General features: G+C 34.1%; 2 protein-coding genes across 3 annotated transcripts; one reads left to right on the forward strand and one right to left on the reverse strand.

Annotated features, from left to right (window-relative positions):
- Window positions 1-3,406: 3,406 nt before the first annotated feature.
- On the forward strand, window positions 3,407-10,408 carry LOC133697281 (uncharacterized). 2 transcript variants are annotated; one of them, XM_062119755.1, is made up of 12 exons: window positions 3,412-4,287; window positions 4,466-4,582; window positions 4,672-4,864; window positions 5,051-5,217; window positions 5,335-5,509; window positions 6,094-6,155; window positions 7,573-7,654; window positions 8,170-8,227; window positions 8,393-8,517; window positions 9,614-9,697; window positions 9,790-9,860; window positions 9,990-10,408. In XM_062119755.1, exons 1-12 carry the CDS (start codon window positions 3,767-3,769, stop codon window positions 10,114-10,116), a joined length of 1,782 nt encoding a protein of 593 aa, XP_061975739.1. In that variant the 5' UTR covers window positions 3,412-3,766; the 3' UTR covers window positions 10,117-10,408. The 2 variants fall into 2 exon arrangements, with proteins under 2 accessions (XP_061975740.1, XP_061975739.1); XM_062119756.1 differs by lacking the exon at window positions 9,990-10,408 and having other exon boundaries at window positions 3,407-4,287; window positions 9,624-9,697; window positions 9,790-9,824.
- Window positions 10,409-12,295: 1,887 nt separating this feature from the next.
- Window positions 12,296-13,609, reverse strand: LOC133698027 (protein BPS1, chloroplastic-like). The gene has a single exon (XM_062120887.1). It carries the CDS (start codon window positions 13,401-13,403, stop codon window positions 12,393-12,395), a length of 1,011 nt encoding a protein of 336 aa, XP_061976871.1. The 5' UTR covers window positions 13,404-13,609; the 3' UTR covers window positions 12,296-12,392.
- Window positions 13,610-16,173: the final 2,564 nt, after the last annotated feature.

The following is a 16,173-nucleotide window of genomic DNA, read 5'->3' on the forward strand; positions in this document are numbered from 1 at the left end:
TAAAAAAAATCATTCATCAATTCGTTTGTTAAAATTTTATTGGCTTTTAGTTTCATCGATCATAATTTATATTATTTTACTTTTTTTAATTTTACTATCATTCTTTTGATTTGTTTTTCATTTTATTAAAGTTATTTTTCAATTCAATCTAACTATGCAATTAAAAATTTTTGTTTGTCTTTCTTCTAATTTATTTTTTATTTTAATTTCCACTCTCTTTCCTTTAATTATAATTTTTCTTAAATACTTATGTGTAATTGATTTTTTCTTCTCGTTTCATTATTTGATATTTGATTTGTTAGAAATTGGGTTTCATATTTTTTTCCATTTATAATACTTTCAGTTTGATAATCTAGGTCATGATTTTGGAAAGTTAATGTCGCTCAATGTCATATCTCACATTAACAGGTGAGGGATTGGTAGTTGATCTTATTGAGAGTGCTGGTTGCTAACTTGTCATATATATTTTGGGACGTCAGGTTCAGATGTAGGCTCGCGTCACCAGAAACAAAACTGTGAGGGCGGTAAGGCCCAAAGCAGACAATATATGATAAGTTAGGTCGGGCTGTTACACTCAATATTCTTTTTTTCTCATTTTCTTTTACAATCTTATCGCTCCACGATATTTTTTTTAAAAAAAAAAAGATTGGTGACATGATTATCTTCAATTTCTCTTCTATAATTTTATCTCAGTTTCATGATCTAGATTACGAGAGTTGCAAACTTTTTGTAATATAAGTTTTTTTTTAAAATTTTTTTATTTGCATTTGATTTTTTAATATATTATTCTAATTCGTGCGCGCGCGCGTGTTTGAAGAGGGGGGTTGGGGGTGTTATTTGAATGAACTTGATTTAAAAATATTTATTTTTAAATAATATTTTTGACATGCTTGACTTTGCATGATATTTTTTTAGGATGTTATTTTATTCAATCAGTTTTATTTATGTTTTTATTATATTTTTATTATATTTTTTATTTTAAATAAATAAGTTTAGTAAATACAATTGAATAAATATTTTATTTTATATGATTAAATATCTTAATTTACATTCATCTTTTAATCTTTTTAATTTTTCTTTTAGCTATTGTTGATGATATTTTTTGTTTATTTACATGGAAAATTATTTTTGTATTTAATTAGATGCTTGCATAATTTTTTTTATGTATATTTTATTTTTTTATATTAAAAAATATATTAAAATAGTTTACATGCCCAGTAATTTTTTAAGACAAAATTACAATATACAGTAAAGTGCTGATAAAGTAGCTCGTGTTTATCTAAAACTTGTCACCGGTTCAACATGGCATGACAGGTGTAAGGATTGAGAACGGGCAGCAACGTTCCACTCATATTTTTTAGTATTCTTTTGAGAGTGCAGAGGACGTCGCCGAGTACACAGGCCATCATGATCTTGCCACCTTCTTTTTGCCTGCTTTGGAGAATGTAATTGCGTTTGGCTACAAGCACACTGTTGCGGATTTTTTTAAAAGAAGAAATTAGCACGGTTAAAAAATGGGTGAATTGATATATGTTCAAAAAAAAAGAAGGTAAAACAATATATCTTAGTTATGCAATCTTTTAGAAATATGATATAATTAAATTTTACTTATTTTATCTAAATTAGTCGATTATTTGAATTCAGTTTTATTAATCGATTAATTATTGTACATAAAAACAATGATTTTATAAAAATTCAATGATTCTTTTTAATTGGTTTTATCTTTAGATTTGGTCCCTTGACTATTATTTTTTTATCACTATAAGATGCGAGACCCTTGCATAGTCTTACATTTTGTTGTTCTTGCCACCAGGACATTGCAGCCGAACCACATAAAACTCCGGGGAGAGTATCTTCCTATATTATATTTCTTCCAATTGATAATGAGATTTCCTCCCCGCTTCATCCGCGGGCGTTAGGCTTAGTTGAACAGCACAAGACTCTGTGTTTATGCTCTCCTTTTACTTTGCAGTTCCGGGTTTGATGCTGCAAGTAAAATAATAAATGTCTTGTTTATCCTGCATCTGATATTTTAAAATTTTGTGGTTTTCTGGATTAAAGAGATTGTTTGTTTTTGTATTTCAAAAGTATTTTAAAAAAATTAATTGTTTTTGTTTTAAATTAATTTTTAGTGTTTTTAAATCGTTTTGATATGCTGATATTAAAAATATTATTTTAAAAATAAAAAAATATTATTTTAATGCATTTTTTAGCAAAAAAAACTTTAAAAAACAACCGTTATCACACTCTCAAACACAAAAAAAAAAAATTATTCTTAACAAAAATTATAATAAATATTGAAAATATTTTTTTAGAGTCGCTCACCGACCATCATAAAATTTCGAGCAAAATCGTGAATTTGTGTGCTCATTATTGAAATAAGACCTCTAGTTCTGCTATTTAAAACTCGATAAAGATTTTCACTCATCCATGAAATGATTATCCATGTTTGTGATTCCGATTCAGCACTTGAAGTTTTGTAAGAGTTAACACATGAACCTGTGAACTTTAGAAAATAGTTACGAAGTATAGCATTATTTCTTTTTACCAATCTGGCTTGGTTATGTTTTAAGATTAATTTCTGTCCTATTTCATTAAGAAGAGATGGCTATCATTTATCTTTGAAGAACTGGAAGGTGTAATATATATTTTTTTAATTAATGTATGTGTTTGGACGAGTTTGCGCGTACCTTGATTAATCCAACGGGCCTTGAAATTAACGACTATGTAAACCTCTAGTGGCCTTGAGATTTGTGAGACTTAAATTGATGACCTCTAGGAAATAAACGAAAAACTCTAAGGTGTAATTATTTTTTTTAATTAACATGTATGTCTAGATCAGCTTGCGTGTACCTCGATTAATTCAACAGACCCTGAAGTCAACGATCATATAAGTTTCTAGTGGCTCCTGAGGTTTGCAGGACTTAAACTAGTGATATCTAAAAAGCAAATTTAGAGCGTGATAAGTTAAATTACACCTATTAAAGTTATTTTTTTTTAAAAAAAGGTTTATGTGGTTTTTTTAATTTATAATTTTATTAATATGTCCAAGGTATATTTTTTTAATTAATGTTTGTGTTTGGACGAGCTTGCGCGTACCTTGATTAATCCAACAGGCCTTGAAGTTAACGATTATGTAAATCTTCAGTGGCTCTAAAATTTATGAAACTTGAATTGATGATCTTTAGAAAATAAACGTAGAACCTGATAAATTAAATTACAGTTATTTTTTTTCAAAAAAAGTTTATTTGGCTTTTTTTTCTTCAATTTTTATTAATATGTGCAAGGTATAATCCACATGTGTATTTATTTTTAATATTAGATGTTATCTCGAATTAGTAACAATCAACAGTCAATTCCCAACAGAGCAGGAAGCACCCGCACCTCTGAAGTTTACAGATTGCAGGAAAACTTTTATTATAAATGAGAGAGGGCCGAGCAAAAAGCTTCTCGCACTCTCCCTCCTCCATGCAGCCACATCCACTCAGAGCAAAAGCCTGAAACCCAGAGTTGAAATGCAAGGACCCATTAACAACTCCCAGCCTGTAGTAATTCTCTCTCTCATTCTCTCATAAACAAAAACCAAAAGCTCCAAAAAACACAAGTCCCCACCTCACCTTGGTATTAGTTATTAGCTGTTACCAGTACAATTTTTCCACTTTAAGAAACAAAAATAACTTGAAATTCAAAACCCTAATTTCCCACAATTCTACACCAAAACCCCCAAAAACCAAGCAAAATAAATCTAACACCAAAACAATGATTAATGGTTTTGATGATGATCCAACATCAGCACCAGCAAATCTCTACTACGGTAGCACCACACCCAATCCCTCTCTCCACCTCCACCCATAGATCCCCGGCTACACCCTCCCACACTCAATCCCAATCCCCCCTTTCTCTTGTCCCACTCTCCTCCTCCTCTCACCGCTTCCCCCCCCCTCCTCCTCCACCGCCACCACCACCACCGTCCCTCGATCATGTAATTTCCCCGATCGCATCCGCGGCCCACCACTCCGCCGAGCCAGCCCTCATGTTGGCTACGGTTCGTCTCTCCGATATCTCTCCCTATGATGGGGCTCCTGGTGGGCCCTACGTGCGAGCGGTTGAGGCGTTATCGGGGTCATTAATGAAGCATAACGCCGCGGTTATCGAACTGGGGAGTGCAGAAGCCTCCCTTATGCGGTGTGGCCTCGAGGCTGCAAGGTTGTATTTCAGGAGTAGATCTCAGAACGGTGTCGTTAAAGGTTGTAGCAGCCGCGGAGTTTACATGTACAGGGCTGGAAGGTTAAAATGTTTGTTTCATTAGTATGAATTTTGACTAGAAGTGTGTAATTAGTGGAAGACTTGAAACTTTTAAATGGTTTTGTGTGTAATTAGTGTAAAGCTTAAAACTTTTGAGTGTGTAAATAGTTGTAGTTTCTGTCAGGATTGATTTTTTTTTTTGGTTATAAATGCGTGGCAGGCCAGTTGAAGATTGTGATTCGTCTCCGCCGTGTATGGCTGAAATATTTAGGTGTATGGGAAAGGCAGCGCGTTCTGCTTTATGTGCAATAGCAAGACATCTTCGTTTAAGGAGCGAGTAAGGATGGTGTATATTTTATTTTGAAAGTTTGTGATGGCTATGACTTTTATGAATGACATGAAGCTTGCAAATTTTGTTGACTGCAGCGTTTTCAATCAATTACTTGATGATATGCCATTGCCTGCTGGCGAGGTGTCTTCTTCGGTGCTTGTTGCCACTTATTCTCATACTTCCTTACAAAATGGAAAAGGGGCTATTGGAGGAGGGAAGCTGGCAGTTAATGGGGAAGTTGAAAAGGGACTGTTGACTTTGATTTCCTCGGACAGTCCTGGTCTGCAGGTGTTTTTCTGTCTTTCAAACAAAATGATATCTATAACTAGTGTTATTCTTTAGTGTTGGAGATTTATTCCTGAGTAGTATAGCACTTGCGGGTTCAAGTTAATTCTAAAGTTTCTTTCTTTTTCCCAAGCCATGAGTAATAGATGTATTTTGTTTTATACTATCTTACATGCTTTTCGCCCCTAGGTTTGTGACCCCAATGGTCACTGGTACTTGGCTGATTGTAGTTCAGCTCCTGGGAATCTTTTACTCATTACTGGCAAGACACTTACCCACACTACTGCTGGACTTCGTCCTGCTGCCTCGTATAGAGCTGCTCCTGATTACTCATCGGGTGCTAACAGTGGTGGCAGGTATAACTATTTTTTTATTTGAAACTAATTATTCTCACGCATCTTATGTTTAAAAATGTTATATTTGTTACCATTCCTTTTCATCTTTAGGCTGCTTTTTTAACTTAACTGCTGCAGGACTTCACTGGCATTTAGACTCATGCCACAGGGCAATGCCATTTTAGATTGTTCTCCTATTGCAGCAGCTGGTCATGTTATTCCCCAGAGCTATGTGCCAATATCTGTGAGTCAGTTTTTGGATGACCTTTCTGCTGAGGAGGATGTAAATTGCAATCGACCTGATAATACTTATGTAAGTTCCAACTGGAGTTTGCCTGTAAGGCTGTAAGAGTAAAATGGAATGTACACTAACCAAAACTTTGTATATTAGATTTATCCTTCTTTGTTTGTTGTGCTTTGTGTCCTCTCCTTTTTCTCTATTCTTCTCTAAAGGTTGTTAAGAGTAGGTTGTGCTGAAGTGGATAAACATCTGTGTTGTCCACCCTGTTTTCAGTCAGTTTCCTTCAACAAAAAGAATTTGCACTGCAAACATTGGATCTCAAAGAGCCCTTCTCAAGCAACAATCGTGGAACTCATGTTGTAATTGATCAAGTTCCTATTCTGTGATTTTCACTGGTTTGCAAAACTAATATTTCTCGACTTTGACATCTGGAGAAAAGGAAAATATTGAAAACTTTAGCTGAAATGAGGTGGTTCTCAATGTGAAAGAATATTAGATCATCATGCGGTTTCCTGTCTGTCCTTGTTCTTTATTCACGCGGGTCGAGACTTTGATTCTTATTGTCAATGCTTTACCTTATATTGTTTGCTGATCAACTGAAACTTTTTATTGTAATTTTGTCATACGAGATTTCATATTAAATCTTGGATTTACAGGTTGCTCAAAATGATGTGAATAAGGAACCATCATTAAGAAGTGTTCTCTCTGATCCCCTATCGTGAGTTCTTCTGTCTTTGCTTCTGTTTTTTCATTATGCTTGTTGGATTTGATATACTGGCATCCAAGTTTGGGTTACAATTTCAAATCTTGGAATCGAGTAGGTTATTCGAATTCCATGTGATACTGTCACTTTTTTCTTTCCATGGCTTATATTATATTGTTAAATTCACCTGGTTAAGATACCTTTATTCTCTACTTCATACTGCTACTAATACAGAGTGGCAATTTTTACAAACATATATGAACAATGCAAGAAACCATTATGCAGATTCTTTCTTGCTGTTTTTTCACAATCAACCTCTCTAATGGTGTTTCTGTCCATGTTTTAAGTTCGAGAGTAACTCAGCAATAAAAGAAATATACGTAGCCTGAAATTATTCTCAGGATCAAACACAATAACCTACTTCACATGCCATGAAATTTGTATGGTTATATATCCCTGTAACTAAGACTTTTAGTTGGTTGGTGGAAAAGATGGGTGATGAATCTTTTTGTCTATATTTCATCTCTGCAATGTTTCCTTTTCACTGATATGTAGTGAGAAGTTTGCAGCACTGCTGGTCTACCTGTGCATGTATACATCATGAGAGTATTCCTAGAATTAGTTGTTAAGGACCAACTTCATATGCATTAAGTATTTGGATGACCTCATCTCTTGGTGCCCTCAGCAGAATTCTGGGTTCCTTGTCATGAAAAAAAATTGAAAACATGGAAGGGTGAATCATTGTGTCTATGCATGTGATGTAGGAAAACTTTGGATATATGCCCAAAAAAGGATTCATAGTGAGCCCAGGTCTGGAAAATTAAGGATCTTAGAAGGAAATTAGGGTTTTTACTGTAGATGTGCATAGTAACCGAGGTTGCTAGTAGCAAAAAAAGAAATAGAAGAAAGTAGCGCTTAGAGAAAAAAAAAGAAAAAGAAACACTCATAGGCAACTGCTCAAACTAAACTGAAATACTCATAATTTCATCATTGAAGTCCCCATCTATTACATATGACTATAAAAGGCACCAAAGCCCTAATAATTCTGAACTAAACAGGTAATAGAAATCCAAATTGAAAAAGGAAAACCATACATGGTACTCATTATTATTCAAAGTTCCTAAATAAACCATAATTCCCAAGTAGCATTAAATTCTTAAGCAGGACATTACTAAATAGACTAAGTTTACAAGAAAAGCAAGAAATGTTGAATTAAAAATCAGAGTAATTCGAAAAGTTTTTTCTATTTGGCTGCGTGATTTCTTATGTGATTATGATAAAATCACTTTCACATTCATGGTCTTCTTATCCATATGTCGATTTTACCTCTCTTGTTTAGAGATACAAAGAAATTGACTGCTATTCTAATGTGTGCTATGTGAATACTGAATGGGTCATTCCTTTTCCGCCCACTTATCTAATGATGCCTCAGAGGTGCATTCCTTGAGGATGCCGTGGTTGTTTCCTGTGGACATTCATTTGGTGGTCTCATGCTGAGAAGAGTCCTTGACATGGTAAGTAGGATTATCTGCTATTTTTTAATGGAAATTAGAAGTAATTTTCATAGCAGCTTAGGAAGAATATGTAAGATTGTGAAAACACTAGATGCTCTATGTTTTTGTATTGGATGTAGTGTCATACATTCAAGGCAGTTTCAGAGCATGTTTCATATATTCTTATGACATGACATGACATGAAAGCAAGCAACAAACTTGGACACCCATCGAATGCCTTGCTCTTGGTCTGTCATTATACCCCGAGCAGTAGAAAGAATTACAATCCCCATCCCGCCTAGATTTCAATTGACGCTTCATCAAATGTTTCAGCTAGTATTTATTGCTCTTACTGCGTAGGCACAAAAACAGAGGTGTAGCCTGTTTATGTTTTCTGTTATTCAAGGACTGCTACCCTGTGATGCGACATGCTCTTTGATATATTCTTATGAGTACTAGTCTGCTGCTTTTGTACAATAGACTTGTCTAGTCTATATAGGAGACAAGAATCATAACTCCAGTTGTTTGTATCGCAGTCAAGATGTACACTTTGCAATGCAGAAATTGAGGCTGGATCTTTGGTTCCTAATTATGGTAGGCTCTACCTGACTTGTTGAGTATTTTATCATGTTTATGCCCTCTTTCTCTCGCACATGCAAATCCTTTTGATGCCTGGTCTTGCTAGATACCAGTTCCTTTTCTTAACCTCTCAACTCTATCTTTTTTTTTTATTGTTCTAATATTTTAACTTGTATGCAGCTCTTAGAGCTGCAGCTGCAGCTGTAAAGAATGAAGATGATCGAAGGCTATTTTATAATGCAACTCTGCGGAAGCGTCGCAAAGAAATGGGTGATCACACAGATTCCATGAAGAGACAACACAGGGTATGCTTCGAATCAGAGCCTGATATTTTATTATCTAGTTATCCTGTAAATGCACTCATACAAGCATGCAAGGATATCCAATCATCAACTACTTATTTTTGAAGTGGTTGTCGGGAAGGCAACGCAAAGGGAATTTGGATGTGTGACTTAGAAAATTTGTATAAATTTCAGCATGGGCATTGGCTCTGTAGACAGTAGGTGATATCCATAATTATCTAATGGTGACTTGCAGCACAAATGAGGCATTAAGAATTGGTGTGAAGAACCTTGATTTTGGCATAGTTTGCCTCAACTGTAATGGAACATTGATAGCTCTTCCTGTAGTGTTCTATTTTGAAAGGGTTCTGTTCTGATTTTTGTCAGTGATTCAGTGATCAAAACTACTTAACTCTATTTTTTTTATTCTTTTTTAAATGCTTTAATTATTATCTGATGATGACTGAAACCACAAATGAATCATTAGGAATTGGTGTGAGGAACCTCAATTTGGTGTATTTTCCCTCAACTGATATGGAACATTGGTAACTCTTTGTTACTCTTCAAGGAGCATTGTTTTATCAAAAGGATTCTGCGTCTTTGATGTTTTCAATGATCAATACTGTAAATTTTTTGTTTCCAAAACCAGCATGCTGGAAAGGTAGCTGGTTTGTGGTTTGTGGAAGACAGTTTTTCCTTGGTGATTGTTGAAATGATTTTTTTTTCCTCTTTTGGCTGTTTACAGTCTTGTTTTTGTATCTGAATTTTAGAATTTGTTTATCTCCCACCATTGAACCTCCAATGTACTTGGGTGAATGTTTTGTGGCAACTATGTTAATTCTGAAACTGCTACTTGTTGCATAGGGTATCAAATCTGACCTAATTTTAACGTTATTGCTGGTGATGTTGGACTGCCACTTTCTATGTGTATTATTAAATTTTGCTTCTAGCAGAGGCTGTTAAGTGAGCTTAAATCATGAAATTATCAGCAAATAATCTTTTGATCAAAACCGTAATGAATTGCTGAAATTTTTACTGTGAATGGTGCATTCTGTTATGCATTAGGAAGTGAGTTGGTTTCAAGCTTATGCATTTTAACTGATTATTTATTTGTTCCTAGGAGAATGTAGATATTGCTGCTGCTGATGGTTTGCATAGAGGAGTGCAGTATCCTTTTTCTGTAAATGAGAAAGTAATGATTAAGGTTAGTTTTTAGCATTCTGTTGCCTGTATTCTGATTATAGCTGTTGTCACTTGAATGAAATGAAAATTTGAGCGATGTGTTGAACCATGCAGGGAAATAGAAGGACACCAGAAAAATTTGTTGGAAAGGAAGCAATCATCACTTCACAGTGTCTGAATGGCTGGTGAGTTGAGATGGCTTTTTAGAGCAGTTAAACACTACTTGCATTCTGATAATCACAGAATTGGTAAATTGAAACATTGTGTGGATGTTAGATGCAAAGTGCAAAGATATTTCCCTTTCTTTCTTTCAGGTACTTGCTTAAGATTATTGGCAGTGGTGAGAATGTTCGTCTACAGTATCGCTCTCTTAGAAAAATTTTGAGCTCTGAAGCCATTGAAGACAGATGTGCTTCACAACCGATTCAAAACAGCAGCTAATAGACATTAATTTTCCACATGTACACTCTTACCAACTCTATTGGGCTCAACTAGTGATAGATCTTGTCCTGTTGATGCCAAAAAGGAAATGATGTCTTTTTCTTGTAAGTTATTGTATCTGAATATTTAGCTAGGATAGAGGTGTAGGTTATATGCAGCCAGAGTTCCAGTTAGCAGCTTGTAAAGAGAGGGTGATCGAGGATGACACGGCCGTTCCGTTTCTTTGTAACAAGAGGGGCATGCACACCGGAGAAAGGTTTTTATTAAATGTCATCTGTTTTTGGTTTCCGTTTCTTTATTGTTTTTCGCGATTGTGAGAGGAAAGTATCCTTCCTTTGCCGTTTTTTGTGTTTTTTCCCTCCTTCGGTCGCACACCCTCGACTGCATGAAAGCAACCTGACAAATATTGAACTCCAATTGGTTTGTATCTACCACTCGTTAGCTACGCGTTGCCTTTGCTTTGTTTCTGATGAACTAATATTTTAAGGGTACGAAGGAACCGATGGTTGTCTCCGTAGCTTCATGAAGTTATTTAAAGCTTCTCTTTCTCTCCATTCTGATTGAACAAGCCAATCACTCGTTGTTTTTAATGTACAGTAATTGGAATAGAAATATAACTGAGAGAGTAGAACTTTGATTTGGTGAGTGGTAATGTAATTAATCATACTTTTAACACCGTAGATCACATTAATTATAACAAAGCATTTTTTCTAAAAACTCTTTTGGATGAATTCCAAAAAAGTGCAAGTTTCAAGACATTACTGGTAACACTATCGTTATAATAGTAAAATGATGTAATTGTTTCTTAATTATAAAGCATTTTAACTATGTATTCGAAGCAAATTGATATTTTCACGGTAACATAATTATATTTTATAAGTTGTATGGTGTTATATTAGTCATCTTGATCTTTATTAAATATGTTTTTAAACAAAACTTCTTAGCACTTATGTGGCACGTGCTCGCAAGTGGATGACACTCATGTTCTTTGAGTAGCGTGTAAGGCTGCTCGGTCATTGAAAGTCGTGTTTACTAGTGGTGTTGGAATCCTCACAACGCCCTCTACGCGATGGGGTGACGTGAGTTCCGGGATTCTTTGGAGTTTGACGTCGACGATCTTTTCTCTCATTTCTTCTCTCTCTCCTCCTAAATTTTCATTCCATCCCATTAAAAAACCCAAAACATACCTTTGATTTGTTAATTTCTCAAATGTGATCCCTCTTATTTTTTTAAAGTTTATTTTTTATTTTGAATAATTTATAAAATTATAATGTTTTTTTGAATTTCACCCCTTTTAATTTTTTTTATCTTTCAAAATCGATCCTCATCCTTTGATTGCTATTTTATTTTTGTTTGAGATTGTTTTTAAAATTTATTTTGTTTTATAGTTTCACCCGCTTGAGTTTTTTCCTATCATATTTGATTTTTATTTTTTTAATTACTATTTTTTTTATTTGACAAGTTTTTAAAATTGATTTATAATAAATTTTTTGATTGAATTTGGATTCAGGGTTTCACGATTGCGACTTTGAAAGATTTAACCATGTGTTAGAATGTTTGCTTAGGTTTTTATTTTTCTGCCTAAGCTAGTTTTTTTTTTATTTCATCTTTTAATATTTGTTCAAGTGGAGATTGGGTTCCATTTTTTTTAAACTTGCTTCTTGTAGAATTTTTTGTTGGTCTTGGAAATGACTTGATTATCTCAGGTTTTTTTCTTTATCGTTCTTTGTTTGGTTTTCTTAGCCAATTCTTTAAATTAATATGTTTTTTCAATTTCATCATTCATATTTAAAACGTTTTTTTAAAACAATTTATAAGATTTAAATTCTTCTATTTCATCCTTTTTTATTTTTTATTTTTCAAATCTAGTTTTTATTTTTTTAATAGTTATTTGTTTTATATAAGATAATTTTTTTAATTTTATTTATTTGTATTTTCATTAATTTTGAAAATGATAAGGTTTTTATGGAATTATTTTATTTATAAAATTTACCTGGACGATTTATCTAGTACTTAGAATTTCCAAGGTTTCGATGGTTTGTCAATTTTAGCTTTTCTTTGTTGTTAATTTTTTTTACTATTCTATTTAATGTCCGGAACGAAACCAGGACCACAAATCTAATTTAATTAACACTTTATAGATTATTTTTTCAATGCTAATGTAATGATATTAAAAATATATAAAAAAAAACTTTTATTGTATTTTAAACTATTTTAGAAACACCAGAGACACATTATCCAGTACACGCTTAGTGTATAGGTTGCTTGTAACCTTTTTAGCATCGCTTCGTTTCTCTTGTGGTGGACCCACTCATTTTCTCCAGCATCCCCCTTCTAGTACTCAAAACCGAATTGAATATTTCATTCACGCCGTTACCCAACCTATCCAATCCCTCTCCCAACCTCTCCGTCACCATCTCCAGCTCCTTAACGGCACTGCTTGACCTTTCCCCGTTCTCTCCGCTACCGTCGACCATGACGCCACTCACTTCCTTAATACGCGCCTCCATCTCATCAAGCTCGTTGAGTAGATACCTCTTTTTGTCTGGCCTATTTGAAATCATTGTGTTGAGAAAATTGAACGAGTCGGCCCACAAAAACTCGGGCGGCGCTCTAACGGCAACAACTAAGCCCGTGGATCCACGTAACGCCGTGATCACAACTCCAGCAACGAACACCGTTACTAACCCAACGGCGTGGATCGTACGGCGAACAAGCCTTTCATCGGCTGAGATCTTTCCACGTGGAACCTCCTTAAGCCTCAATGCCAAATCCCTTGCTAAATTCTCCAAATTGTTGTTGCTATCAAATATGGGTCCTTTGTAATTATTTACCCAATCAGATAATGAAACCCTAGCTCTTGTCAGCTTCTCTTGATCTTCACTGCCGTCGTTAAGAACGTGAAGTGCAAAACTGAGGACAAGTCGGCGATGGCGGAAGCGTTCGATCTCTGAGCTGATCGAGTTGCAGAGATCGAGGAGCTTGGCACTGTTATCCAGGTAAATATCCAAAGAATTATCGAGCTTGAGAGAAGAAAGTAGATTTATGGCTTCGTCATGTGTGGAGGAGAGAAAATCAAGGGCTGAGCAAAGCCAGGAGAGATTTATTGCAACGGACGGTGGAGATGAGGAGGAGGAATTGGTTAAAGTTTTGAGACGACGAAGAAGGGATTCGTCGAAGGAGTGAGAGAACAGGTCGAATTTCATATGGGCTGCATCTTTCTTGTTCTTCGTATTGTTAAACGGATCGAAGAAGGAAGGGAAAATGGAAGTCTCTGTTAGAAACATTGTGATTGGGGATAGATGACGATGAGAAATGAAAAGAAATATAAAGCGTATCAAAATCAAAATAGAAAATGGTGGCTGAGATTTTAAACATACGAAAAGGAGTTGAAAAGAAAGAAATGAGGAAGCTGCTGCGCAGTTGGCATGGAGTGGATGCTCGATGGTAAAGTCGCTGCACGCTCCTTCTACCTTTTGACGCGGTGCAGATCCGGACAATAATAAAGCCGTGTTTAGAGCTTTGCCTTTCCATGTTTTTTTTTTTAATTCATTACATCAAAATAATTTTAAAATATAAAATATTATTTTTTTAAAAAAACAAGCGTTTTACTTTAAAAATTAAAAAACAAATAAAATAACACAATATAAAAAATATTTTAAAAAATAATATAATTTTAAAGAGTTATAAACCACGAGTCACAAGTTTCAGTTATAACTCTCTTTAATTTTAAAAATTAAAAAATATTATTTTAATATATTTATAAATAAAAAATACATTAAAAACAATAGTTATAATCACCAATTATTTGAATTATTGGGAAAGCGTAGGAAGTGCATGATGGGTTGTCGGGTCAGGTGAGTGGCTAATCTGGGCAATTGAGTTTTCGGACAAGGGAAGGAAAGGGGAGAACGACATGGTCTAGTCACCTCCGTATCTCTTGTCGGATTAGACACGTTATTTCGGTGGAGGAGGACGCAGGTGATTTTCGTGACCATCTCAGGACATTTTTGTCATTTTGTTTTTATTGTAGCAGCTGTTAGGACGCAGGTGTTTAGCTGCACCTTTTTCTACTGGCTTCTAGATGCTTCTATGACGTACGCCGGCTCATCCCAACTTAATTATTATCTTTGGATAATAATTTATCCAAATTACTTGCTTTAAATCCAATGCTATATTGTTCTTGACAATTGTATTTATCTATGTGTCCACTAGGGATTGGAGATCATTTTGAAGGTGTCAATGGGGTATTTCACCATTACAAAAAATATCAATTATCCTAATCAATTAACATGCTTTTATTTATTTATTTTGTTCTGAATGCATTGATTTATCTGATCAGTGGGCCGCTAGACGGCATGTGTTTGAAGTGAGCTCTTCCTTTTAAAGTCCCAAAAATGCCAGGCCATAGGCCCTTGCACATATGTATTTTTTGTTTTTTTTATTAGTTTTTTTTTTAAATAAACCCAGTGGACTTCATAACATGAATAACAAGTTTAATGGGCTAAGTCATAATATTTGAGCTATTTTTTTATTTGTGTTTAATGCAATTTTGTCTTTTAATTTAAAAAAATAATGTAATTTTACTTTTTTTATCAATGATTTATTTTTTATTTAAATTAAAAAATACATTTTTCCTATTGTTATTAATGATTTACCTTTTCTATTTCAATATCACGTGCTTGTATGGTTTTTTTCTTTCTTAAAAAATATTTCACGTAAAAGAATTGTCATGCGATTTATTGTCTTATAATTAAATAAAAAACTAATATCGAGATTACCTTTTTAAATTCATTGTCAAACTCTATTTCCGCTCGAGATGTGTTAGCAATTGCTCGATTATTTTTTTTAAGCTTGAAATTTTTTTATATTTTAATCCGAAACATATCACCGGTCAATGATGTAATATAAACTTTATTGTTTTATAATTAAATAAAAAACTAATATCTAGGATAAAAAATTTATGTAGTCTAATGACATACATGACTTGCATTGCAAGTTTAGTTAATTAAATAAAAATTCATTTGTTTTTTTTAATTGATTATTGTTTTTTTTTATATATATAATTTTATTATTTAATATTAAGTTAATTAATTCATCTAATTTATTTTTCACAGGATTATTCTCGTGGATTTTGCAGATCAACTCTATTTAGAGCGTGTTTGGCAGTGTGGTTGCGGGTGCTTTTCAAATAACTTTTCGTGCCAAAATACATGCCAACGATGTTTTTTCATTTTTTAAAAATCATTTTTGACATCAGCACATCAAAACGATCCAAAACGTACAAATCATATTAAATTTTAACAAAAAAAAAATTTCAAACTTTTTGAAACGCAGCCGCAGCCGCATTCCCAAACATGCTGTTAATCCAAGTAAATATCATTCAATATATAACCGACTTTAAATTCATTGTTAAACTCTATTTTCGCGGGAGATGTGTTAGCAATGCTTGAAATTTTTTTATATCCTAGTCCGAAACATATCACGGGTGAGTGACGTAATATAGAGTAAGGTTGGGAAGAGTAACACCATTAAAGGGTTCAACGGTACTGCTATCCAACAACTCCAAGATGTTGACAAGGCAATCTCTGGAAAATCAGCATTCAGCAGGCTTCAATATTTGGAGCATGATATTGTGCATCATTCCACGTAAAATCATTGGATTCAATTGGAGCATGATGTTGATCCAGCTAAATGCCGGACTCTTCCTCGCACGTGCAGCTGCACCCCCCTTTCGACGTGCATGTGTGGAAACCTGATAAAAAGTCGCCACCATTTTACCCTCTCGCAAATTCAAGGAGCTTGGTGAATCACGGCGGCGCCAAACAGATGAAAACACCTGTAGTTGCCTTCACGTCGACAACTCTTCAATTAATTTAAGAGCTTAATTTCTCCAATTTCGAGTACCCTACCTGACGTTTGGCTTTGTGTTTTCAAAACTGTACTTCGCATTTAGAAACGGGGTTTTGAAAAAGTATTAATATTGTGTTTCAGAATTTGAATGTAGATGTTTTTTATAATGTTTTTTTTTGTTAGAAATATATTAAAATAATAACA

Source organism: Populus nigra, chromosome 6, assembly GCF_951802175.1.
Source record: "Populus nigra chromosome 6, ddPopNigr1.1, whole genome shotgun sequence".
Lineage (NCBI taxonomy): Eukaryota > Viridiplantae > Streptophyta > Magnoliopsida > Malpighiales > Salicaceae > Populus > Populus nigra.